Here is a 26,732-nt window from a genome sequence, read left to right as displayed (position 1 = left end):
AAAATAGAAACTCCGACCATGTTCAACATCGCGCTAACGAAGTCGCATATATACAAGTTCCTACGCTCGTCCTTCGGACTTCGGACCCCAGGTATAACACCTGAATGGAGAGAGATCTCTCTATTGGAGCCTCCCACACGAGGCATTTTATTGCCCAAGGCGTTCATATAGCTACCCGAGCCGGTACGGCGAGGGTGGATAGACACGTCGAGGGGAAAATGGGTTTAATGCTCGAGTTTTACACTGCTCTTCATTTCGATTGAGAGGCAATTAAATAGCAACAGTGGAAACAATTGTTCACTTACTAGTAGGTACTAGGTACCTTTTACTTTTCATGCATTGCTATATAATTATACATTTTCAGTTTTATTGATTTATTTTTAGTTTTATACAAATTAAAAATGATTATAAAAATATATAAAAACTTTTTTGTTTGTGACTGTTAACACCTGATTTCCTTGGTCTTAGACGAAGATTTTACTTTATGCACTAGAGCATAAAAAGTAATTTTATGTCGCCTAGATCCAGCATAAATACCAACATTACGAGCATGAGAAGTGAAAAACACATTTAAACCATACAAAAAACGACTGACTGGAAAAAGTTCCGCTGTAGCATAAAATTATAGTTCATTTTGTGTGTCACAAAGGAAAACTTTCTTATTTAACTATCGGCGCTGGTGTCCAACTTTTTCAAAGCTTTTAATTTATTTAACTTGCTATGTATGTATGTGCGGCGTGTCAAATCTTGCAAGTTAAAGGGAAAATTGAACACACTTCTAGACTGTTTTGAAATTTGGCATACTCATTTAAACTATACAATACTCTGGCATTGAAATCCTGATAGTCCGGCCAGGATCGTCTTAGCATTACGGAACTCCTCAACGGTCAATGGCATCGACTTGTTTGGTTTGAATGTAGTTTGGGAGACGATGCAAGTGTCGTCAGCAAAAAAAAAAGCTTGTATTAAAAATTACACGTCACAAAAACTTATTTTGCTCTCAATAACCAAATAAAACGCAAAGTTTATTTTAGATCCTATAATTTTATTGTTATCAATTTCAACCCTTCCTTTACCCAAATTAAACACTATTTTTCTATTAATAGCTTGTACACAAAGAACTATAAACATTAATTAAAATGACTTTAACGTTATTGTTTAAATTAATGCTGAGTGTACTTATATATAAGGAAACAATAAACCATGAACTGCACATGAATCTTCTGGCCAAAAAAATATCGTCACTACTTTGAAAAAAGCTGGTATCTCAAAAATCGATGATCTTTCAGAGTGAACTTAATGAACATTGTTTTAAGGGTCAAATTTGTTGATTGATTTGAGATACGAGATTTTTTCAAAGTAGTACGATATACTTAGGTACTGTTTGTTTAGTCAGTCAGGTATACTCGTAGTCTTTGAATCCTAGGCTCGATTCTAGTCGCATAACTGAGCTACTTTTGTTCTGCTACTTTAAAAAAACATGACCACTGTTAATTTATTTATTTTTACAGACAAATTTAATGTAATTTTCAATGTATGCGATATGCGATACAATACTAAAATGGTTATCTTAGAGATGTCATATAAATGCCATAAATTGTTTCAATTCAAGGCCCCGGTACCAAGAGACAGCGATAACACCGCCATGTCCGATACACTGATTTAACAATTAAATTTTGAGGATCAATAGTGATCTAAATTTAAGTATTTTGAAAATGTTACAAAACAAGCCCCATTTTACACGCATATTTTCTTTTAGTCAATTAAACAAAACAAACAAAGATGTTTTTTTATATATTGTTTTTATTATAATTTATTATAATACCACTACACGCCCTCGCATCCTCGTAAATCTCTGGTGGAGATGTAGCCTTTATTATTATTTTTTTATTACGAGAGGAAGTCAAACGAGCAAGCGGGTCATCTGATAGCAAATGATCACCACTGCCCATGAGTACCAACAACTCGTGGAATCAATTGTCTGTTGCCTATAAAGAAAATAAGCCATTTTCTTGAAAGCTCCGACTATCCAGTTGTCTGTAAACACTGCTGATGGAACTTTGTAAAAGTAATATTATGCTTTCCCTCAATGCATGGCCTCGGGATGATGCGTCTTCATGTGCCCTTTCAAGCTGCAATTCTGTACAAACGCCAGCCCACACACAGCGCAAGCGAACCTCCTGTCATTATTATGTATCCTCATATGCTCTGTCAGTGTCTTCTTCCTAGCATACGCCTTCTTGCACACACTACACTCAAAAATCCTCGCCCCATTATGCTTAACCATATGCGACTCCAAATCCCTCCGCGCAAAACACTTGTGGAAACAAATATCGCATTGGAAATACCTCTCTTCTAAATGGTCACGCTTCATATGCCGCGATAACATATACCGTCTGGCATACACTTTGTCGCACACGTTACATTTATATTCTAATTCAGGCACACCATGCGTTTCTACTAAATGCTGATGCCTTTTGAAATAGTCCGTGAAACGCTCCGGACACTTTGTACACTTAAACCTTTTCAGACACTTGTGTACAGTGTCCACGTGGCTTTTCAGTTTCTGATGAGACGGATATATCTTTTGGCACAACTCACATTTGAAACTGCCGTCCACATGCATAGTCTTAGCATGCATCCTCAATCTAGAGTAAGTCACAAACCCAGTGCCACAACTATCACAAATATAGTTCCTAAAATGCATATTCATGTGTCTTTCTAGTGAGCCAAAGCTCTCATATTTAAACCCACACATTTGACATATAAAGTTATTACCCTCCGGTACAACAAAAGGTACGATTCTCTCTTCAAAATCAGCGTATATCTTCTTTGCATGAGCAGCAATTAAATGGACTTTTAAATCCTTCAAATTTTTCTGATTCGTATCGCATACGGTGCATTTTAAATCTGCGATATCCACGTTGACAACTAAAGATTCTGTCTTGTGAGATTTCAGAGCTGTTTTTATGTCAGCTTTGCTATGTGTTTTTTGGTGGTTTCTCAAACTTGTGATATTGTCGAAGATTTCTTTGCAATAGAAGCAGGGTAAACCGCTCCTGCTTTTGCCTTTGAAGGCAGTTACGTTAGAGTTTTCCAAGATGACTGCTGCGTTGTTTATGTGTCCGTTTTTGTCAGTGATATAGTCGGCTTTGCGATTCGCCAATGTCCGCAATGGTTCGTCGGAGTCACCTTTGTTCAACAACGATTGGATGTCCTTGGCTAAAACTTTTTTTCCTGTAATATAATAAGTTAGTTGACATTATTAATCAATCATTTCAGGCCCCTATACTACAAAGATTGCAAGTGCTACAGGGTCAATCCTCTTTTTCACACCTCTCCTTCAGAAAAGTAACTTTTCCTCCCTGACGAGAGGGAGCAAAGTACAACTTTTCTGTTCAAGGCTTTTCTAAGTGTTTTATTGCAAATGCCATTTTTTGAAGTTGATAATGGAAAGCCACGCCATTTTCTATGCTGGTTGTTCTTTAATAATATATAGAATTTATTTTTTTCAAGTTTCTTAATGCTCGGTGTGAAAAGTTGTATGAGCGACTCGGGAGCAAAATTATTTTCATCTTGGGCGTTAACACTTGAATCCCTCATTACGCTCAGGATTCTACTTTATAATCCCTCGCTACGCTCAGGATTCTATTGTAGATTCCTTCGGTACATTCTGGATTCAATGTACGCCCTCGCCGTAAATACACCATTTTGCTCCCTTGTGACACAAATAACTATTTCTTGTTTGTTATTCTGTCCGGTTGTCCAAGAGACAACAGTGACAGAGTTTCGTAAAAAAAACTGTTATGTATGCTTCTAAAGCAGCGTTTCCACCAATAACGTGCGAAGAATGTGTTTTTCATTAACCAATCAATAGAAACGCTTCATTTACACATCCTTGCACAACACATCTCTGGTGGAAACAGCTGAGCGGAGCGAGGCGAGGTAATTGAAGCGTTTCTATTGGTTAATGAAAAACATATTCCTCGCAACACATCCTCTCACATCTCTGGTGGAAACGCTTCTTAATGGGCTTACGAGGTCCCACTAATAGTATTACAAATGCGAAAGTTTGTTCGTTACTTCGTCACGTCTAAAACAACCGATTTAAATGAAATTCTGTATACAGATAGTTTGACCCCGAAGGACATAGGATAGTTTTTAAACGAATTCTACGCGTACGGAGTCGTGGGAAACTACTAGTAGTCCATAAAATAATGGGCTTGTATTGTAACTACGACAAAAATGCACACTCGATACATTTTGACCACAAAAAAAATGCCAGCTCATGGTGTTAAAGAGTTGTCCAGGGGACGTAACCATGGCAACGAGGTATAGGAAAAAGATGATCTACCCTAGAAATCCACATAATTGATACTTTTTCTATGAGGAAATTATCAATAATGTCGATTTGTAGAACTTGAAACTTTTGTGTGCAGAAAAGAACCAATAAATAAGACATTTTATTCTAGCGCTGAAAATCCTAGATTACTTTTTAATACAACTTTACAATGATCTTTAGCAACTTTCAAATAAATAAAGAATAAGAAATATCAAAGCATTTTTTTACTTTTAAAAATATTTGTTCTCTACAACAATTACCTTGCAGCATATCCAGATGTATCACATACTTCGGACAGAGCTCATAAAGAGTGTTGCGAGTGGGCAGCGTGCGAACGTTGGCTGGAGGAAACCGCGCGAGCAAGCGCGCCTCGTCGGACGCCAACCGGCACTCAGCTTCGACATCACTGCCGTCAGAACCTTAACATTGCATGTTAAATAAATAAATATATATTCAATAGTATGTTTACAATTTATGTATCACAAATAATGAGGATTTTCACAGAGGCGAAATATCGCTAGATGGCGTTAATATCGTGACGTCCGTTTGACGTTTGCTCGTGATTGGTTAAAAAACTAAATGAGCCAATCGCAAGCAAACGTCAAACGGACCTCACTAGAGATGGGTAAATCCGGATCTGAAGATTCAAAAGAGTCAGATCCTCAAGCGGATCCGAATCCCTTAATGACTCCTTTCAAATCTTATCGACTCCGGAGTTACTAACTCCGACCAAGTCCGGCCGGATCGAGCGGCTCGTGATCGCCGTCACACTCACTCGCTCCACTATTTGGCTCGGCTCGGATCGGATCTTATTATGTTTGGTCGGGCGCTGAGTGAGCCGGTACCTACGTCGGTACTCGGACTACTCGCTCGGTTATATTGGAAAGAAATGAGATAGAATTAAAACACAATATAATACGACCGGAGCGGGCGACGCTTAATTTCACGAAATATTAAGCAAAAATTGCAGCGAAAAATAGGTCTTATGGCACAGAATTTAAATCATAATATTGTTTGGAATCACTAGGCAGGCAGGCTTACACAATTTAGAATTTTTCAACATCAAAAGGACGAAACGAATCGGTACTTCAGTTCAGTACCTTGACCTTGGTACCGACCGAACCGAGCCGGGCCGGATCGGCCATAGATAAACTAATAATCGCTCGAAAGAACCGGAGTCATTAAAGGAGTCGGATTCAATAAGCGGATTCGGTACCGACACCGGAGCTGGATCTAGTGAGTCAGATCACTTCGCGGAGTTAAGATTACCCATGTCTAGACCTCACGATACTAACGCCATCTAGCGATATTTCACCTCTGTGAAAACCCTCATTAAAAGTATAAACTATGAAAAGCGTAAACGACAATAATAATAGTCAAAATACCACAAACGGGACTTATCACGCTAAAACACACGAGTTATATTTGCCTCGACGTTTCAACCGCATTACAGTGGCCGTGGTCTAGAGTAGACTGAAGTGTAGGGTGTCAAATCTGCCTAGCAGCGCGAGTCCTTCGAACTATACGCACTCGACAGCTGGTAAACTGTTAAATAAATCAAAGGCCTCCCCTTTGCTTGGTACTAGAATTTGATTTGAGGGTTGGCCATTATCAAGATAGTAATCCAGTTACTATCCAACAGTATCAAAAACATATTAGTCGTTACATTTTTCTTATTCAGATACGCACATTTGTCAGGACGTTAACAAAGTGACACTGCATTGCCTATTAACTATATAAGTTGTTAGTTTAAAAATCATTTTCATGACAATGAGGGCTATCGCGTATGACTTCGCCACTAGAGGCGCTAGTGGTGCGTGAGGTCTCCGAAATCTCAAATCTCATAGTTTTTGGGTGAGCTACGCGGGTTTATTTATAATAAGAATAATTTTGTGAATTATTTGCAATATCTGAAATTAATTATGGCAAATATGCGTTCCGGGGCAATGAATGTCTGTGTTTTGAGACAGTTTTGTCTTTCGGAAACCTTTGTCCTCCCTTTTTTCCGAACAAAACGGGGACTATGCAACACTGTGGCATGCTCAATATTTTTATGGTACGGTTTTAAGGTGTATTAAATATGATTTTAATCTAAACTTTGTTTTCACACCCGTAATAACAGACTTTGAAAGCCATACTTAAAAACCTCACGCAACAGTCTGCCATCTAGTGAGACAAAAAACGATAGCCCTCATTGGGTCAATAAAATTTTTAGTGTAGCTGGTTGCCATGGTAACGTCTCCTGAGTTACTATTAAAAGTATGATTTTATGGGATACAAATCTACTAAAAGTTAGCAGTTGTGACAATTTTAAAGCGATATTCATGGCTCATCTCAAGCATGCTAATAGTATACATTGCACACATTTATCTAACAAAGTGTATCGCTGATGTCTCCTGGGTTACGGGACAGAATAACATACACTTAAAAGTTGATTGACCCAATTATATTATTACGCATAAATTGTGCTTATTTATAAGCAGCTATACATACCACAATCTCTATACTCTGTTTCCATAAAGTTCTGTTCCACTGCCACCTCCTCAGGCTCAATCTTTACAACCACATCCTCATGTTTCATCACAGGGACTTCAGGCAGATTCGTCACTGGAATAAAGAAAGTAATATGGTACTGCAATGCCACATAGCCAAAAATGACTTTTTTTTTCAGAAGTGTTAAAATTAAAATATCTTTGCGTTTATACAGACTGCCGCGTAAGTAATACGACAAAATTCAATGGGAGATAGGCGGGCAGGTCATCTAAATAAGTAAATAGAAAAAATGACCTTAGTAAGTCTCGCCATTTTCGAGAAATGACGATTTTTCTGATTTTTCGTGTCAATGTTTTTTTGATAGAATATTTATCATTTAAGAAATGTTCATTAAATGGACATGTTTTCAAGCTTGTAAGCTAAACAGTGGACATGTCATTTTATTCACTGTGGTAGATCAAATCTTGACCATTAATAACATTGAATTAATAAACACAAAAAAAAATTAATTCCGAATATCACAACTTAAAATTGGGTATTACATTTTTTTTTGACTTCGTCCGCGTGGAATAGTAACTTGGAAAGTATTTAATTTATTTAGGGTACCTATTCTGCCAATAATAGCACATAGAAACTTCTACAGTTTACTGAAAATAACCATTAAAATTGATTGCATCTAAAAAATAATAAAAATATATAATATTCTTGCACCAAAAAAAGGACTTCATAATCAAACAAGTGTCTTACTTAATTAAAGTTAGGAGGGTAGGATTATAATTAAGATGTGGCTATGCATTGCCACATATTTAAAATATATAGTAAATTTGTTTGGAATTCCCACGAACTTTCATAGTGACATTTGGGTATGAAAAAATTGATAAAAATATGAGACTATAAAATTAAAGATGTGTTTTAAGATGGTGCCTGTACCCAGTCTGGTGCAGGATCTAAATTTAGCGTGCAAGATAAACTTTGCGAGGCTATGATGGTACACCACACACAGTGCCGGTTTTAGCACCTTTGGGAATTTTGTAGAAAGTATAGGCTTCGCTCAATGAGCAAAAGGATACCCTGAGGAGTGCCTGCAGGCGCCCCTTTAAGTCAGGCGCCCTACCCTAACGCCGCTACTGACTATACATAAAATGACGGGTTTTTAAATGAGCACAAAAACAAGAAACTTCAGTCACAAGGACCCTAAGACTGCAAGGCTGTAAGCAGGTAGCCCACATCGCCTACACCTAGCGCCGCTAGCTTAATAGATACCAGGGTTGCCAGGTCTTTTTCAATAAATACCAAAAAGTGAGCAAAAAAAAAAGCTTCCAATGCGCACACATGTCGATTGGGTAAAATCTAACAGTTGAATTATTTATTAGGGAGAAAAAATATGAGAAAAAAAATACCGAACCGCCCATACTTCAGTATTTTTGCTATACCAAACACAGTGCTACGAAACAGTTTGGTAGAATATCAGTGAGATCCCTTTGAGGGATTAGTTAGCCTTTATAAATCTTATTATCCTGTGTTCTGTTATTTTCATGTGTTTTATGTATAATAAAGAGTTTTACAATACAATACAATACTTGAAAGGTTTAGGTAGCAATATGTAAACAAACTCCACCTGCCAGATTTGGCACAGTCAAGCATTTTAATCATTTTACTTATCTATCATTGTAATACAAACTAGACTAATGTATTTCAATACAGATGTTTTTTTTTTTTTTTTAGTTAATTATTCTTTATTCACAACACAAGATACAATAATATGATAGGAAACAAAATCAAATAAATATACCTAACTATAAAAAGAAAACACCATCCAAGAGGCCCTCCTGCGGCATAGACCCCAACACACACAGAGGTAAGCGCCAGTTCTGTGGTCTCCTGAGGTCTCTATCAGTCGGGACGACAAGGCCCCCATGAAGGCCCTCATGTCAGCCGACCAGGGACCCATTGTCTCCACTGCGAGCGCCGCAAATGTTTAGATAGTTTAATGGGGAAATTTAAGACACCAATTGACATTGTTCTCTTAAGATTTAGTTAATTACGTAAACCTTTCAAGTGTAATAATTGAAACCCAACATACCGGTCACAAACTCATTCTGTTGACTAGCAGCCTGCAGTTGCCCCTCTGCATCCAACACCATAAGCCTGAATATGTTGGCTTCTCGTAACCGCTTGACGCAACTCTCGCATATTAAATTTCTGGCGTCGCACAAAGTTGATAGCTAGGGGTAAGACAAAATAAAATATAAATACATTAAATATGATTATTTATTTATATTTTCTTCAAGTGTTGGGAACAAGACCCAACATTAAGCATAAAAAAGGTTCTTTTTGGCCTAAATATTTGTTTGATAATTTGATTTGAGTACGCGTTAATGTTTGTTTATATACATTATAAGCGCCATTTATACTGTAAATAGTTAGCTCATTCGATACATAGTAAGAATAATAACTTAAAATTAACGTACCGTATACGAAATACTTACAAAAACATTAAAACATTCCAAGATCATTTCAAAATATACTTCTCGATTTCCATTGAAATAAGTCGCCTTCATTAAGTCGTGGTGCAAACCCTCAGTGAGGCAACAGCGGCATTTGCCGTATATTTTCACGTTGGACTCCATTAATTACATAAAATTGTTATTTTTACGTGTTTTGGTTAAAAGAAATCAACTTTCGTAAATCGCCAATAATATCGTTCACACTTGACTGACACCCAACTGACACCTAACAATAGGGATGTTCGATATCGATTCGATTAATCGATTAATCCATGTAAAATTATCGAGAAGTAATCGATTAATAGAAAATTTAAATAATCGATATTTTAACCCCGATTAATCGATATTTTACTTTTTTTTTTTTAAGTGAAATAAAATGGGTGAGGGTGACACTATTTCCCGGCCGTAAAATACCGAGATGGAAATACCGACATGATATTTAAAACGAAATATCGGGTTGGTATTTCCATGTCGGTATTTTACGGCCGGGAAATAGTATATCTTAAAGGGGAATCCCCCTAATATTTTGTTTTCTGTCCGTTGATGATGAAAATGAAGTGTAGACTTTTCTTTTTCATATGAGTAGATTCAATAAAAATGTGTCGTACTAAATAGCTTTGTATTGAAGAACTTCTTTTGAAGTGATCGCTATGATCGCTCCAAAAATATATTCCCCTGAATAGCAACCTTTAACACTTTAAAAAATGTTATTACCGGTTTTTGGGACATCTCTATCAAATTTGACTTGACAATCTTGAGATTTGATTTTGACATTGACAGTCGAGAAGCCAAGCAAAAAGGCGATTCTGTCTTATTTTGCAAATCTTATTGTTTTGGGCGATAAAAATATGAAAATAAAGTGGACTGTAGCTAAATTTTAAATCAAAAACGAAAGCAAAGGAAATCTAAGTTTCTCGAAAACAATTAGTTATTCCGTTTATACAAATAGAAAGAGGGCGCGAAAAGTGCTTATACGCATACCTGGTTTCCTCAGGGTGTGTACTGCTCTGTGAGGCCTCAATCAAGACCGGCACATCAGCTACTTACGAGTGTACGAGCTCGGTTTACCACTGTTTTCGCCTCCGCAGCCTTACTTAATCTGCCCACACCTTCTCACAACACGAAATAATGCATATGCACTTATTTTAATGTATTAAAAAATAGAAAGAGTTTCTTTACTCTTAGTTTGTACAAATATTAGATCCTCCTGTTACGGGGTCGATACGAAAAGTGAAAAATTCAATATGGCACGCGCCGGAACACGGGTTGCCATATAAAAAACGGAAGTTAGAAATAAAATTTATAAAATGTTGCCATTACAAAAAGCAACGTGAAAGTTGAACATACCGCTCACCTAAATATGCAGTATTTACGATACAAAAATTACATTTAAACAAAACAATTAGCCTAAAACTATGACTCTACCATGATGAGTCTGGCGAAAATTAATTTGACAGTGGCAAGGGACATAGTTTCACGACAGGCCGCTTGTAATGACCAGTCGCAGTTCGAACCGTGACGACTCTACATACTCCGTCGGATCCCGGATGTAAAGCCGAAATACGACCGAGAGTCCATTTCAAAGGACTAGTTTGTTCGTTGATTAACAGCACTAATGTACCAACGAGAATATTTGTGTTAACCTTATTCCATTTAGCCCTCTGCTGCAATGTGTGTACATACTCGCTATGCCACCGATGCCAAAAGTCTTGGTGCATTTTCTGTATTAATTTCCAGCGATTACTGATACTGACGTTCTGGTCAGTAAAGTCTTCTTCCGGAAGGATGGACAGAGGTTCAAGCGTTAAGAAATGACCCGGGGTAATTGCCGATAAGTCATTCGGGTCTGTACTAATAGGGGTGAGAGGACGCGAGTTGAGCATGGCCTCAATCTGCGTGAGGACGGTGTAAAATTCCTCGAACGTTAAGCGTTGGTTTCCAACGACTCTAGCTAAATGAGTCTTAATGGAACGTATGCCAGATTCGGCCAAACCATTAAAATGCGGGCTACCAGGGGGGTTAAACGAAAACTTTAGTTCCTGTGCGTTGGCAGCACTCTTCATAAGCGGACCGAGATAGTTACTAGCGCCGATAAAGTTACGACCCTGGTCTGATACAATTTGGTTACACCGACCTCGACGTGCAATAAACCGCTTCAATACACAAAGGAAGGCTTCCGTCGATAACTCCGAAGCGAGTTCTATGTGAATAGCCTTCGTACTTGTACAAACGAACACACATATGTAGCCTTTGTACGTTCTCACACCACGTCCACGTCCGAGAGCGATATCGAAAGGTCCTCCATAATCGATGGCGACACTAGAAAATGGCTTTATTTTGGAAATACGACATAATGGAAGGTTTCCCATAAGCGGAGCTGAAGCGGGCGCGGGGTGAGCCCGAAAACATTTGACACAACCACCGACAACCGCCCGAATAGCTCGCTTGGGCGATAAGATCCAAAAAGATTGCGCAAGAAGGTTTTGTAGAGTTTGAGCACCTGGGTGTAAAAATCTCTTATGATATTCTTCAATAATTAATACTGTCAATCGATGGGAGCGAGGCAATAATATGGGATATTTTATAGAAAATTTAATTGGTGCATTCGCCAAGCGACCGCCCACCCTGACAATACCCGCCGCGTCAATAAACAACGAGAGCTTGCGCAAGCTTTTTGGCAGTAAATTTACACGACCATCCTTAAGATGGGTGATCTCTACAGAAAACGAAGTGAGCTGCACATGTTTTAACAAAAACATGAGAGCTGCCGTAGTTTCCGAATTCTGTAAAGATCCGACAATTTTGTTGTTAAACAACCGACAAAACCGAAAACAATAGGCTAACACTCGCTTTAACGTGAAAAGCGAAGAAAACCTGTCGAGAAGCATGTCAATTAAACTAGAAGTGTTTGACGCTACTAAGGTACAAATCCGCTGTTCTTCCAAGGTAGAGCCATTTGCCGGCTCGTCCAGTGACGATGAAGGCCAATTGCGTTCGTCTTTCAGCAACCAGGAAGGACCTCTCCACCAGAGTTCACACCCAATCAGATCCGCGGGCAGCATACCCCGAGATCCCACATCGGCTGGATTGGATAGAGTACTTACGTGGCGCCAACGATCAGGAGCGATAATTTCTTGAATATGACTAACACGGTTGGCCACGAAAGTCTTCCAGCGAGATGGACACGACTTGATCCACGCCAGGGCTACGCTTGAATCTGACCAGGCGACGACATCCTGAATAAGATATAAAGGCCGCAAAGCTTCCTGAACAGACAGCATTAAATCCGACAAAAGAACGGCGGCTTGCAGTTCCAACCTCGGAATTGATAATTTACGAAGAGGTGCCACTTTAGATTTAGCACAACAAAACTCTACAAATGTAGAGTCGTCTGCAGCAACAACACGACAGTAAATAACTGCAGCATAACCGCGCTCCGAGGCGTCGCAAAACCCATGAAGCTGCAACGAAACGAAAGAATGAACGATGCGACGAGGAATGATAATAGACTCTAACAACGACAACTGAGATTTAAAACGAGTCCATTCTGCGGCGATCACTTCCGAAACGTCGTCGTCCCAATGGATCCCCGATGACCATAAGACTTGCATTAAATATTTCGCATGAAACGCGACAGGGCATAAAAAACCTAATGGGTCATAAATGCGTGCGATGTTCGAAAGGATGGTACGCTTAGTACATCTTTGGTCACTAGGACTTGACACTTCAAATTGAAATGAATCAATCTGTGGACGCCACGATAATCCCAATATTTTAAGCGATAAGTCCGAAATTTCGTCAAAATGTTTAAATTCACTCGAGTACAACTCAGAGGGCGGGAGATCAGCGATAAGTTTCTTATTATTGGAGGTCCATTTTCTCAAATGGAACCCACCCGACGACAAAATCTTAGAAAGTTCTGATCTTAAAAGTAGAGCCTGCTCGATAGAGTCAGCACCCGTGACGACGTCATCGACATATATATCTCTACCAAGCACCATCGAACCAGTAGGATGAGTGACTGTAGACTCCTGGGCTAACTGCGCGATAGTTCGAAGAGCTTGATAAGGGGCAGATTTGACTCCATAAGTTACAGTCACTAATCTGTAATCTTTAACCGGACTGTTAGTAGAGCGTCGCCATAGAATCCGCTGGTACTCTGCATCTTTATCAGCTACGAGGATTTGTCGATACATGGCTTTTATGTCACCTGTAAAAACTACTTTGTGCCATCGAAACCGAGTAAGAATATCAAAGATGTTTGCTTGTAACTTGGGACCTGCCAAGAGTGTATCATTGAGCGACAATCCATTACTGTCTCTACAACTCGCGTCAAAAACGGCTCGAAGCGGTGTGCTAACAGAGTCGGGACGAAGAACGGCATGATGAGGAATGTAATAAAAATTCCCAACACCCACAGACGGTTGCTCTACCTCCTCCATGTGACCGCTCGTCTCATACTCATCCATAAACGAAACATAAGCTTCACGAAAATCAGCATGCTTTGAAAGCTTGCGTTCCAACGAAAAGAGTCTGCGCATTGCAGTTTCCCGAGTGTTCGAAAATATAGGCCTATTCAGAGGATCGACGAAAGGCAAAGGTACCACGAAACGGCCTTCACTCGTAGAACGAAAATTCTCAACGAAAATGTCTTCACAAAGTTGGTCCTCTTTCGACAATATAGATTTACTGGAACTACTAACATTCTCTAGCTCCCAGAATCTTTTTAGAGAACTGTCCAACGATAAATTAGATTGTGAAGAACTCGAAACGAAAAAACAATCTTTCCGACGACGATTATTGAAAGATTGCAAATGACTTTCATCACACTCCCCTATAATTATCCATCCAAATATGGTTTCAATAGCCTTAGGTTGACCCATACTTCCCTGTCTGCGACCATTAGCAAGAGAGGATGCAAATATGTCTGCGTTAAGCAATAAATCAATTGGTCCAGGATTTGCAAAGTCTGGGTCAGCAAGGCGCACATCCTTTATGTGATTCCACTTAGAAAAATCTACGATATGACATGGTTGATCAGCACAAATAGTTGGTAACACAAGGGCTTCAAAATTAAATTCAGTCTGATTTGTCCCCATGGATTTCACGGAACACAACAACGACCCTCTGGGCTGAGCCACAGCATTCCCAATCCCAGAGACAGACTCACCAGTTTGGTTAATTTTTAATCCAAGGCGCTCAGCACATTGTTCCGAAATAAAATTACATGCACTCGCACAATCCAATAAAGCACGAGCTGGATGATACTGTCCAACACTGTCCTTGACTGCTACCCTAGCAGTTGCAAATAACACTGTGTTACTATTTGATACAGTAGTCAAAGCAATATTAGTGCCTGATGGGCCACTCACCAAGACTTGTGGTGCCGGCTCATCCACTGGAGGTTTTGATGTTGATTTATAGAAATGCAAGAGAGTGTGGTGCGAGTACCCACACACACTACAACCAGATGACTCATGGCACTGTTTTACCTTGTGATTAATTGATAAACAACGAACACACAAACCCTTATTTTTTACGAATTTAAATCTTGCAGTTGCATCCAACTTTAAAAACTTATCACAACTGGCTAAACTGTGCTGATCATTACAATACTCACAAGCCGATGATGTAATGAAAAGAGTTGTCTTTGTTTTCCGATGATTGAAAGTTGCACTATGGTTGGATTTATTAGACAAATTATGATTTGGTATGGGCCTAACATCCATTACTTCTAAGGCACGAATCTGCTTTTCAATGAATTCCTGTAGTTTTTTAAAGTCTGGAATATCATTAGAGTTGAATTCAAGTTGGAATGCCTCGCGTGTATGCTTGTCTAATTTGGACCAAAGTAAATGAACCAACATAAAATTACTGTCTGGTAAACGAAGTTTCTCTAACACTTGTAAAGTTTCTTTGAATGTGCGATGCACTCGCTCCAACTCCACTCCTGACTTTGACTTAACCTGTTCACAGTACAACATTTTTTCATAGTAGGTAAAAGCAATCTGCCGTTTTTTATTAAAATGCAAATTTAAAGCATTATATGCATCAATATAGCTATCATTTGAAATAGGATAGTTTTTTATTAAATCCAATGCTGTACCTTGAACACTTGTCAACAAGTAATGCAACTTTTCAATATTTGGAATATCTCTTTTATGGATCAACGAATTAAACAACTGAATAAAAGAAATCCAATTTTCCAGTTTACCATCAAAAGGTTTTATGTTAATTTTAGGTAATTTGGCTGATATGTTTTCATTATATTGCTTAACAGGAGCACATTGTTGTGATCGTAACCGCGTAAGAACCGATTTCATTTTAGTCTCGAAATCCACTGTCACTTGAAATTCCACCTTACTATCACTACAATTCGAAATTACTGCTCGCTGAGCTTCATGAAAACTCTCCGAAATAGGCTTTAGATCATTTTCTGTATAGCCAACCAAATCAGTACCCATCATAAACTCCAAACGCATCATGGCATAGTCACGTTCGACTATGTTCTGATCGGCTTTCACTTCACTTGTCACAGAATGTTCACTTTCCGTCATTTTTATTGAAATACGAAACAAACAATTAAACAAAGTTTATACGAAAACAACGAAACGATAACGACAATAATAAACTTTGTTTAACCTCAAACTGTTTACATCAAACGTCAACTGTCAATTTGATAATAAATGACAGTAGCCAAATGCTACCACACTAACGAAACAAAATTAATGAATCGGAAAGGAACGTTATCTATGACAACAAGTGTCCCAATATTGCCAACACAAATTTACAAAAAAATACAAACTAAAGCAAGTCACTCTTCCTTTTTGTAATGGCGACCGAATAAAAGTATACCTTCAAATTTCGAACGAAAATTAAAAAACGATAAAATTATGTTTTTTAGCTTTAAATAGGTAACTTTTCACGATCCGGCCGAAGGATCAATGTTTTGGGGCGATAAAAATATGAAAATAAAGTGGACTGTAGCTAAATTTTAAATCAAAAACGAAAGCAAAGGAAATCTAAGTTTCTCGAAAACAATTAGTTATTCCGTTTATACAAATAGAAAGAGGGCGCGAAAAGTGCTTATACGCATACCTGGTTTCCTCAGGGTGTGTACTGCTCTGTGAGGCCTCAATCAAGACCGGCACATCAGCTACTTACGAGTGTACGAGCTCGGTTTACCACTGTTTTCGCCTCCGCAGCCTTACTTAATCTGCCCACACCTTCTCACAACACGAAATAATGCATATGCACTTATTTTAATGTATTAAAAAATAGAAAGAGTTTCTTTACTCTTAGTTTGTACAAATATTAGATCCTCCTGTTACGGGGTCGATACGAAAAGTGAAAAATTCAATATGGCACGCGCCGGAACACGGGTTGCCATATAAAAAACGGAAGTTAGAAATAAAATTTATAAAATGTTGCCATTACAAAAAAGCAACGTGAAAGTTGAACAGTATTTTTGTTATATTCAGTGATAAATATGGACAATTCTAAGCAAACAACATACGGAGAGTGTCGATGCTGTTTGTCAAAAGGCTACCATAAAGATATCATGAAGGAATATTTTACCAACGGCGACCGCGAAGTGTACTACAACATGTTTACAGAATGTTTCAATTTATACGTAGGTATTTTATAGGCTTACATTATATATTTTTTTCCTAATTATGCCGTTTTTATGCATCTACATTACTTGACTAGTCGAATATAGTATGTGATAGTATGAATCGTAAACCACAAACCTGCGAAGCAATTCAATGGTGTGTGTGAAGTTCCCAATCCGCACTGGGCCCGCGTGGGGACTATGGCCCAAGCCCTCTTGTTCTGAGAGGAGGCCTGTGCCCAGCAGTGGGACGTATATAGGCTGGATGATGATGATGAGTATGAATCGCGGTAAAAATAAACATGTTTTTGCTTCATTTTTTTTTAATGAATTAAAACAATAACTGCTTACCCGCAACCTAATGATAGCTACGTCTATGCAATAATTGTGAGTTCATGCAGTTCCTCCACCTCCTCTCTGTAAGAACACACAAATGCAACTATCACCACCACCACACTACATTCATGGTGTCTTCAAAAACCAAATTTAATAATATATTCTTATCTATCTACTCATATTTACTAGAGACAGGTTAATGATCCGAAGTTCGGCCTTTTTTTATTATTTTTCCCAAGTGTTTTCCAAAGTTTATATTTGGTTCAAACTATACTTCATTTTTTTAGCATTAGAAAGAAGGTAAGCAATTTTGACGGTCTTTTTATTGAAAAACATTTGAAAAATAAGTCACAGCAAATATGTAACAATTAGCAAAGACATGGATCATTTACATGCTTTTGATATCATAAGTAATAATTACTGTTTTTTAAATAGATTTATCAATAAAAAGACTCCAAGATTGTTTACCCTTTTTCTAATGCTAAAAAAACGGAGTATACATTTTGCTGCCCATCTCTAATTATAACCAATTTTTCTTCTCAGATATCAACAAATGCGTTCATCAGCTCACTGATATGTTCGTCATGCGTGCAGCGACTCCGCGATGCGAATGAGTTCAAATCCATGGTGGTCAGAGTGGAGCAGCAGCTGCGACAGTTTGCCGAGAACCAGGAGACTGTATTTATTAATGGTAGATGTAGCTTTTTTTTCATTGAGTCTTCTAATGAGGCGAGGAACAAAAATAGAAAAAGAAAAAATAGATGAGACTACTTATTTTAATTGCTTGTAGGTGGAGCTCAAAAAGTTGGACACCACAATCTAGTTAGTCTTTGCATACTGAATAAAGTAAAAATCAATTGCAAGAATTACTGCCCTATACACTATGCAGCAGGGCTACTATGAAACTCGAAGTTCGTATCGCACCGTCCCTCTCACTCTCGTATTAAATAGTATAAGTGTCAGAGGGATCGCACGACACGAACTTCGAGTTTCGTAGTAGCCCTGCAGATAAATTTCTTTAATGAATGAACTTCAAGTTGAACTTTAGTTTCATGAATATAAAATTTATTATTCTATTTACTCCATTAGTTGGGTGGATCAACTATTTCTTGTTGTTATTCTGTCCCGTCAGGCGAGGGGACAAAAGTTTTTTTTTTTTCTCTTTTTTTTTGTTGAGGCTTTGAACACTCCAGGTTATCATGTCAGCGTCATGGGTGCTCGCTCGTTTTCCCTACGCAAGGGACATATTAAAAAATTGGTAAATGCAAATGGCTTTGTCAGATGTTGGCTCTGAGCCAACAATTCACCTGGCCATTGTGCATGGGGCCCAAACCCCCAAGTACTCTTCTCCTCAAGTCTGAGTTCCGAGGACATTCCAACAACAAATGGGAGGGACAAAAGTAGTACAGTTTAACAGTAGAAATGTTGTGTCACATTATAACATACTTATTAGATGACAAATTATAAAAGGGGCTTAAAACTACAACAAAAATGCATGTTTGGCAAATTTTAATCCTATAAACTTACAGTTTAAAGTACTTTAAAGAGTGACTCAGGAGACCGTAACTATAGCATAGTGTGACAAGAATAGAACAATAAGAAAATATTGGCCACTTTTTTTGTCGAATCGAATAAAAAAAATACGAAGATGAAACATGTCAAAGTTTGGGAGTGGGGACCCGTGACGTCACATCTTGCGAAAGAGTTGCACATTGTGGATATTATAATCTGGCCACTTAAGGAATGCGAAGGGGTCAATCTCGGAATTAGAGATAATAAGCTGAAAACTCGCATACAGCTTCATTATGGTGTCCTAAAGGTTGTCTCGAAAGTCAAATGTCAAAAAAGTCAGTTTTTTGCGATTATCTCGGTTTCTATAGCTCCAGAACATTTATTACAAAATTATAGAGCATAAAATGGAACAAATTTTTTTCGTATGTTCAACCGTTTTTGAGATATAGGGCAACCGTGAATCTCAGTGAATAAAACCCTGTATCAAGTTTTAAGTCATTGAAATATAATTAACAGTAATAAATAATTTATTTGATTTTTTATTTAACTTGCAATGTTTGTATGTACTTATGTAAATAAATGTCAGAAAATACGTAAGTGAGGTTCCAAAATTTGCAAACCATTTTTCAACCACTTCCTGGTCTTCGATTGAGCTTAAATGTGGTACATTTATGTGTTTGACCTTAAATAACTTACAACGCGAACACGAGATTAAATGTGACTTTTGAGACATTTAGGACACCAAAATGAAACTGTACACGAGTTTACAGCTTATTATCTCTCATTCTGAATTGAATCTCCTTTGACTGCATTATTACGTGGAACTGCAACAGGCTATATCTTCATCAATTTTGTTTAACCTCTTCACCGCCACAGTCATCCAGTCGTGACAGCCAATAGAATGCCTCACACGCCACAGTCATCTATACATCACCAACATTCAACTCGAAATGAATACTTCTGCAATGGCATTAAAAATCAAGTTGATTTGTCGCTGGTTTTTCTATGGCGTTTAGAGTACGTCACTTCTTTTTTTGTGCTGGTGAAGAGGTTAATTGAGGAAAGAAAAATACGTGAACAGTATTTCCCGATAATCTTGCGGAATAATTAGGATTTTTTAAGAGCCCATTGACGGAGGTTTTTATTAGATGTTTAGCACCATAATGTCCATAATTAATAACTTGGGGGTCATCCAATAGGGAATATTACTGCAGTTTTCTGCCTCGAGAGTGCAGCACTAGCACAAACCGTTATAATTTTTTTTGAGTATCTTAATTGACCGTAGGATGCCATAATATCGTATTATTTGAATTAAATTTTGAAAATAGAGCTCTATCGTTACTATCATTTTTAACAGACTGCAAAAAAGGAGAAGGTTCTATGTTCCAATGTTTGTATTTTACGATGTAAATATAATTTTATTTTGTTACTAATAAATATGTCATGATTTCTATCGCTACTAATACTCTTTGGTCATGATCCGTCATGGCGACAAAATATAAAGAGAACTGATGTTGTCATGGCGGTTTGCGCTAGTGTCGCCCCCTGTGCAGAGGTTTGCATAATATTCCCTATTATTACGTCACGCATTTAGGAGGGTCAGGCGTTTTTTGAACACAGGAACAAAAGAATTGCGATTTTCATAATAACAGGTGTGTCAAGGGGGAGGCTAAAAATGGTCAAAATTGGTGTGACGTAGTTTATGTATGGCCCCTTAGGCTGGAAACAGTGCTCGACCGACGGTACGTTCCGACCGTACGCCTGACCGTCAGCGCTGACCGTCGGTTGCGAAAATTCATTCAGTGCTACGCTGACGGTGAACTGCGACGCGTGTGTACAGTTCACAGGTCGGTCGCTTCGTCAGCGAAGCACTGAACGCATCCATACAATCTTATAGCTCGTCGGTGGACGCCGACGGGCTCCGACCGACCGTACGCGCGCACCAAATCAATCGTGCGTACCGTCAGCGTAGCTGTGTGCACATTCATAGACTTGCATAGATATAGCTACGCTGACCGACGGTCAGCGCTGACCGTCGGTCGAGCACTGTTTCCAGCCTTAATCTGTCATCTCCCAGGATAACAGGATCGAAGGATTTTGGGCACAAATTTGTGCCTCTGGGAGAGGACAGGTTAACTAATGATAATTAAATTACTTTCAGTGGGCGAACATTTGGAGCCGGAACCGGAAGTGAAATTGGAGCAGCAAACAGAAATAAAAGAAGAAGCTAGCGACCATGGAGAGGCCGACTATGAGTCGGAGATGCCACTCAACAATGTTGGTGAGTATTGGTCACATGCATGCCAACTTGCCAAGTGCGATTCAAATGATAATAATTTGGCCTCATCTGCACTTTACATCAAGTGAGATAGAGGTCAATCACGTGTCAGTTTTATGTAAAAACAAGAAATACTTAGGACTTTTGTATAAAACTAAAATTACAGGAACAAAAATATGTGAGTCGCAAATCAAAAGATTTCGTTCCTTTGGCTGAAGCTAGGCCCCTTATTGTAGCATTTATTAAATAAACAAAAGCAATTTTCTTTTTTTTTTTCAGAAAAATATTAGGGCGTTTCCAAAAAATGTGTACCCTTTCCTTTTTTTAATTTTTGGAAAAAATATGGTTTTTCCTACTCAGAATCAAGAGCACAATCGATTCAGATCTTTAAAAAAAAAATCCCCATTTTTTCATACAAAATTTTATGAGTCAGTTTTGTCACGCCCATACTGCGCGAAACTGACATTTTTTTGGGTTCATTTTTTTAAACTATCGGAATCGATTGTGCTGTTGATACTGAATAGGAAAAAACCATATTTTTTCCAAAATTTCAAAAAATATGAAATAGTACACTTTTCTTTGAAAACGCCCATTAACTAAATTCATTAGTGTCAATGTGTAGTGTTTGTCCGAAATGGACAAACTGTTGAGACTTATAACCTTTTGTAAACACCCTATTATGAACACAGTTATAACAATAAAGTTTATTTCTATTTCTAATGAGTTTACAAAATATCTACCTACTATTGTCCTAGACCCTACCCAGGGCCCAGGGCGGTCATGACCCCCATGACTCCCTGATGGAAATATAGGATCATAAGCATGATTAGCTTCTTAAACAATACCTCAAATGACCTAAGTGTCACTGATAGAGTAATATCTGATAAATTTTAACTTTATTAGTTTGGCTGTTCGCTTCCTCCTCGCTGTCGTATTTTATAACTACGTACTTTAGAACTTTGTTTTGATGACTTACTCATCCACCCATTATATCATTAAATATATCAGTGAAGTTCACTGTGTACTATTGACAACACAGAGAAGTGAATATAAACATGTTGAGTTTTATTTAAACCCAAGAAATCCCTTTGGCGTTTACTACCACTGCAGTGATTCATGCTTTAACACACCCCTGGAGCCGCCCTTGAGAATAACCTGATCTTAGGCGATCTCTTTGACATTACAGATGAACAGGGCACCGAAGAAACGGTGCTGTCGCAGGAGGCGATGTTCCTCGCGCGCTTCCCGCGCCACTCGCTCAAGAGTCTCCCCACCAGAGACTCTCTATATAGCACTTGCACCGCCTACGTCAGACATCTGGATTATCTGAGAGGTATGCGCAGCAGGGATGTTACGGAGCTCCGGATTCCGTTACCGTTAAGTCGGAACTTCCGTTTGATGTTAAACATCCGTTTCGGTTCCGGTTCCGTTACTTTTGAAAATGTCAATGCTTAGCGCGGCGACTGGACATGAGAGGCGTACATCAAAAACATACAGAGGGCTAATTATGTAACGTTTCTGACACGATCACAATTAAATTACAGTTTTTGTATGCGAAAACTATCATTTGATTGTGATCGCGAGTGTCAGAAACGTTACGCATTAAACCCTCAGGTTTTCCTACCCTTAACATCTCGTCCACTATCACTCAGGTTCCGGTTCCGGTTCCGATTCCGTTTCGATAGAACCTTACGGAGAACTGAGACAATTACTTTACTCAGCCGCGACTTATTTACTTTTATGCAAGAATTGTGTATTCATACAGTTCCTCGATCAATCAATCAATCAACCATTTACTGTCAGAAAGTGAGTGATTACATAAATGGTAACAATTACATTGAAGTTCGTCGCAATCAGCCAGTGTATGGCGCACAATATACGCTCATTATATGTCATTGAACCATTAAAAATTGAAGAAAAATAAAACTCCAGCTCTACACTGTAAGAACACACACAAATACACAAACCCATCTATCACCGCCAGGGTTGCTGAGGATTCCTCTACCGCTTCCTCATAATGCGGAAGTTCCGCAATATCTGGAGTTCCTCAACCGTTACCGCATCGTAATAGCTAAAAATAAAAAAAATCTCTTCCGCTATCGCTTCCTCAAAATTTAAGAGGAACTTAAGAGGAGGACCGATTTTGATGAAATTTTTTGTGTGTGTTCAAGGGGATTCGAGAATGTTTTAGATTCACAATTTGGTCCACTAGAAAGTGATCTTTTAATTAATTTTTGTGTGTATACGTACAGGACAACGTCTGTCGGGTCCGCTAGTATTTATATATTTCATATCATCCTCTTCCTCTTCCTTAAAAAATATCCTCATCCTCATCCGCATCTTCTAAATTTGTGCTTAACACTTCCTCTTTCTCCTCGCGTTACGCACTCAACCAGACCTCATATTCAGAGCAACAACCGTTCACCATGCTACCAGATCCAGATGTTAGACTCTGTCTATTTCTGACAAACACCGTCTAATGAATGACTACTTCGCAAAGCATTCCTCGCTCTCACCCTCCCCTTGTTTTGTATATACAAAAACATCGCTCTGCTGAGCTGTTTCCACAAGAGCTGTGCTGAGCGAGGATGTTTCTATTGGTTCATGACAAAAATTCCTCACATCGCATTCTCGCATATCTCTGCTGAAAACACAGCCTAAAAGTTGCAAAGGTTCGAGATTCAAAATTAGACAGAAAGAAATAGTAGCGCCAGCATACAAGTGTTTTAGAAGGAGAAAGATGTATTAAATTAAAAAAATATATGAATGAAACCTAAATAGAGTAATTTGTAACAAGCCTCTGTCGCATTTGTTTCACTATAACCGAAATTTCTCCTTGCAGGCAAGCAGATATTCCCCAAATCGCTCACAAAACTCCTGGACGACCCGGAGCAGAGGCGGATACCGCACAAAACTTACATCACGGAAAAAACCGCTCACATTGTCAACGCCTCCACCGTTCTAGAATGTTCCAATGTCACCCCTTTCAAAAGCAAAAGTAGGTCCGGCTTCCCTTGTTTCTACTGCAGGAACATCTTCGAAAACCTAGAGAATTTAAGGGACCATCAAACAAAGGAACATAAGAAGAGCGAAGTAAAAAAGATTCTCAGCACCTATGGAGCGGAGAGCCTTGTCGTCTACGTAGATGTCACCGATCTAAAATGCTCGATATGCCAAGAAAAGATGCCGAATTTGAGTGAGCTGAAACAACATCTCATCAAAGCTCATGCTAAGAAAATGCACTTGGAATTCACAGATCGAATAATACCTTTCAAATTGTCAGTTAGTAATGTCTTTGAGTGTCAATTATGCGGGTTCAGCTTTGAAACATTTGGGTCCATAGAACGACATATGAACACACATTTCAGGAACTACGTATGCAAAGATTGTGGCACAGGTTTTGTCACTAAATACAGATTGAAAGTGCATATTAAAAGTATGCATGTCGGCGGTAGTTATCCGTGCGAGATTTGCAAGAAAGTTTATACAACGTATCAGAAATATAAGAATCATGTGGATACCGTTCACAATATGGTGAAGAGATTCAAGTGCCCGAAGTGTCCGGAAAGGTTTTCGGAGTATTTTCGACGTCAGAAACATTTGGTTGAAATTCATAATGTGGCACCGCTACAGTACAAGTGTAATGTATGCGACAAGAGCTTCGACAGACGTTATACATTATCCAGGCATATGAAGAGAGATCATTTGGAAGAAAGGGACTTCCAGTGCCAATTGTGTTCATACAAATGTTTTACGAACAACGAGCTGACCGTTCATATGATCAAGCATAATGGCGAAAGGATCTTTGAGTGTAATGTATGTAAGAAGTCGTATGCTAGGAAGAAAACGTTGAAGGAGCATATGAGGATACACAATAATGACAGGAGGTTTGCTTGCGCTGTGTGTGGGCAGGCGTTTGTACAGAAATGTAGTCTTAAAGGTCATATAAAGACTCACCATATTGAGTATAGTTTGCAATGATTTTGTTAGCACTTGGCTCCCATTGACTTTAGTTGTCGAGTACAGTTCCTGCCTGTTCTAGCCCTTTCGTTACAGCAAAATCATACTCAAAAGGAATCTTCCATCTTCTCAAAATATCTGCTCCTCAGTGCTGTAGCGAGTTAAACTCGAAATGATGCTGTTACACGATACGTGTAGACGTGTATAACATGTTAGCTAATATACAGGGTGTTTGGTAGCTACGTGCAAAGCTTTAAGGGGGTGATAGCCCCTCTTTTTTCATGTAATTTACTAGTTAAGTACCTTTAACATGAACTTTCAAGACTAGTACATTTTTAGCGAGTGCTCCCTGAGTTTTTTTTTTTTTTTATCTCAGATTTAGCAAGCAATGTGAATGAGTGATACCTTAAAAGAAAGAACAATAAACAAGCACGTTTTTTAAAATGTTTGAACATTTCAAGGTTTTTTTTATGGCACAGAAAAATGACTGTTCCAACCTAAGACATTTTTAGTAATTTCGAATGCCTCCATTTTGTTTTTGTGGCAAGAAAGACACTTAAAAATTATTTCACTTGGTCCAATACACATTTAACTATCCGAAATAAAAGATTTTGTTTACAAATTACGCTCATTGGGGCAATATTGACTCGTGACAATCAAATTCTGGGTATTGTCCTAAAATTTCTAAACTTTCAATTTAACAAAAAAATATCCGTTTTCGGCTAAGACATATGGCTAAAAATGTTCAAAAATACCTCGGCTATCACCCCCTTAAAGCTTTGCACTTAGCTACCAAACACCCTGTATTGATATTTTACAAAAACGAGATCACGATATTGATTATTTATTCGTTGTGTAATTCATTGGTCACACTCAAACCTAATGTGCGATTTTGATTATCGAAGTAGGATTTCCAGTTTCAGTATTCCGTAATACGCGTTAATTTGGGACCCATTTCGTCAAAAAAATCCTTTGAATTGTCATAATAAATTACAGATATCCGACCTTACAAGTGGGTCCCAAATTAATGCTGGTGACTGCACCAATATTATGTTCGGCTCGCTTGTCGTGGTCTCTAATTTTCCGGAACTTAAACCGTGTCACACACTAAGCAGATACGATAAAATATCTATCTGAACGCATAATCTTTCAATACCGCTTCCTATATAATTCAATGGATTAACACACACAGCGCAGTATTTTCTCGTAAAGTATCTGTGGAGACTAACATATATAGAAAGATGTTGCGGATATTATCTGCGTATACAAAGTTATAGAGTGAAGCTAGTGTGTAGTCTCGTATTCGACCGCTTACTTTCTCAACCTCGTATCTGGCCACATTAACCTTTTCGCCGCCGCGTCAAATACAAAAGACATCACATCACCCATACGCCAGGCTCCTACATTGCATTGTCTGAAATTTAACGAAGGTTGCTTTTGCATTAAAGTTATGGATAGGCCCGTTGGCGTGGAAAAGGTTAAAATGCTTTAGAATCATCTTTATGTTAAGTACGATAGTGTTAATTTGCTGTATACAATTCGGGTAGATATAAGGTTGAGAACGTAAGCGGTCGATATTAGCAGACATATCTGCATAGTGTGTGATAGTTTCAGATAATTAATGATGTTTTTTTAATATTGTATGGAGATAGTCTTTTGTGACTCAATTTCAATAAAAAACTTATATTTTTT

General features: G+C 38.4%; 2 protein-coding genes across 3 annotated transcripts; one reads left to right on the top strand and one right to left on the bottom strand.

Moving 5' to 3' along the window:
* Positions 1 to 1,049: 1,049 nt before the first annotated feature.
* On the bottom strand, positions 1,050 to 15,891 carry LOC141442935 (uncharacterized). Of its 2 annotated transcripts, XM_074108127.1 has the most exons (7): positions 15,803 to 15,891; positions 10,324 to 10,549; positions 9,325 to 9,568; positions 8,919 to 9,060; positions 6,836 to 6,949; positions 4,603 to 4,761; positions 1,050 to 3,237 (listed from the first exon to the last, which is right to left on the bottom strand). In XM_074108127.1, the coding sequence occupies exons 3-7, from the start codon at positions 9,463 to 9,465 to the stop codon at positions 2,087 to 2,089; spliced, it is 1,707 nt and encodes a 568-aa protein (XP_073964228.1). In that variant the 5' UTR covers positions 9,466 to 9,568; positions 10,324 to 10,549; positions 15,803 to 15,891; the 3' UTR covers positions 1,050 to 2,086. The 2 variants fall into 2 exon arrangements, with proteins under 2 accessions (XP_073964228.1, XP_073964229.1); XM_074108128.1 differs by lacking the exons at positions 9,325 to 9,568; positions 15,803 to 15,891 and having other exon boundaries at positions 10,324 to 10,661.
* A 917-nt stretch (positions 15,892 to 16,808) lies between these two features.
* Positions 16,809 to 26,731, top strand: LOC141442936 (zinc finger protein 639-like). Its single transcript, XM_074108129.1, has 5 exons — positions 16,809 to 16,975; positions 17,834 to 17,981; positions 20,964 to 21,083; positions 22,267 to 22,413; positions 23,923 to 26,731. Exons 1-5 carry the CDS (start codon positions 16,832 to 16,834, stop codon positions 25,059 to 25,061), a joined length of 1,698 nt encoding a protein of 565 aa, XP_073964230.1. The 5' UTR covers positions 16,809 to 16,831; the 3' UTR covers positions 25,062 to 26,731.
* Position 26,732: the final 1 nt, after the last annotated feature.

The sequence above is a fragment of the Choristoneura fumiferana genome, chromosome 26 (assembly GCF_025370935.1).
Source record: "Choristoneura fumiferana chromosome 26, NRCan_CFum_1, whole genome shotgun sequence".
Lineage (NCBI taxonomy): Eukaryota > Metazoa > Arthropoda > Insecta > Lepidoptera > Tortricidae > Choristoneura > Choristoneura fumiferana.
Note: the sequence above shows the minus strand (reverse complement) of the source record. Positions and strands in the feature narration are given on the sequence as shown.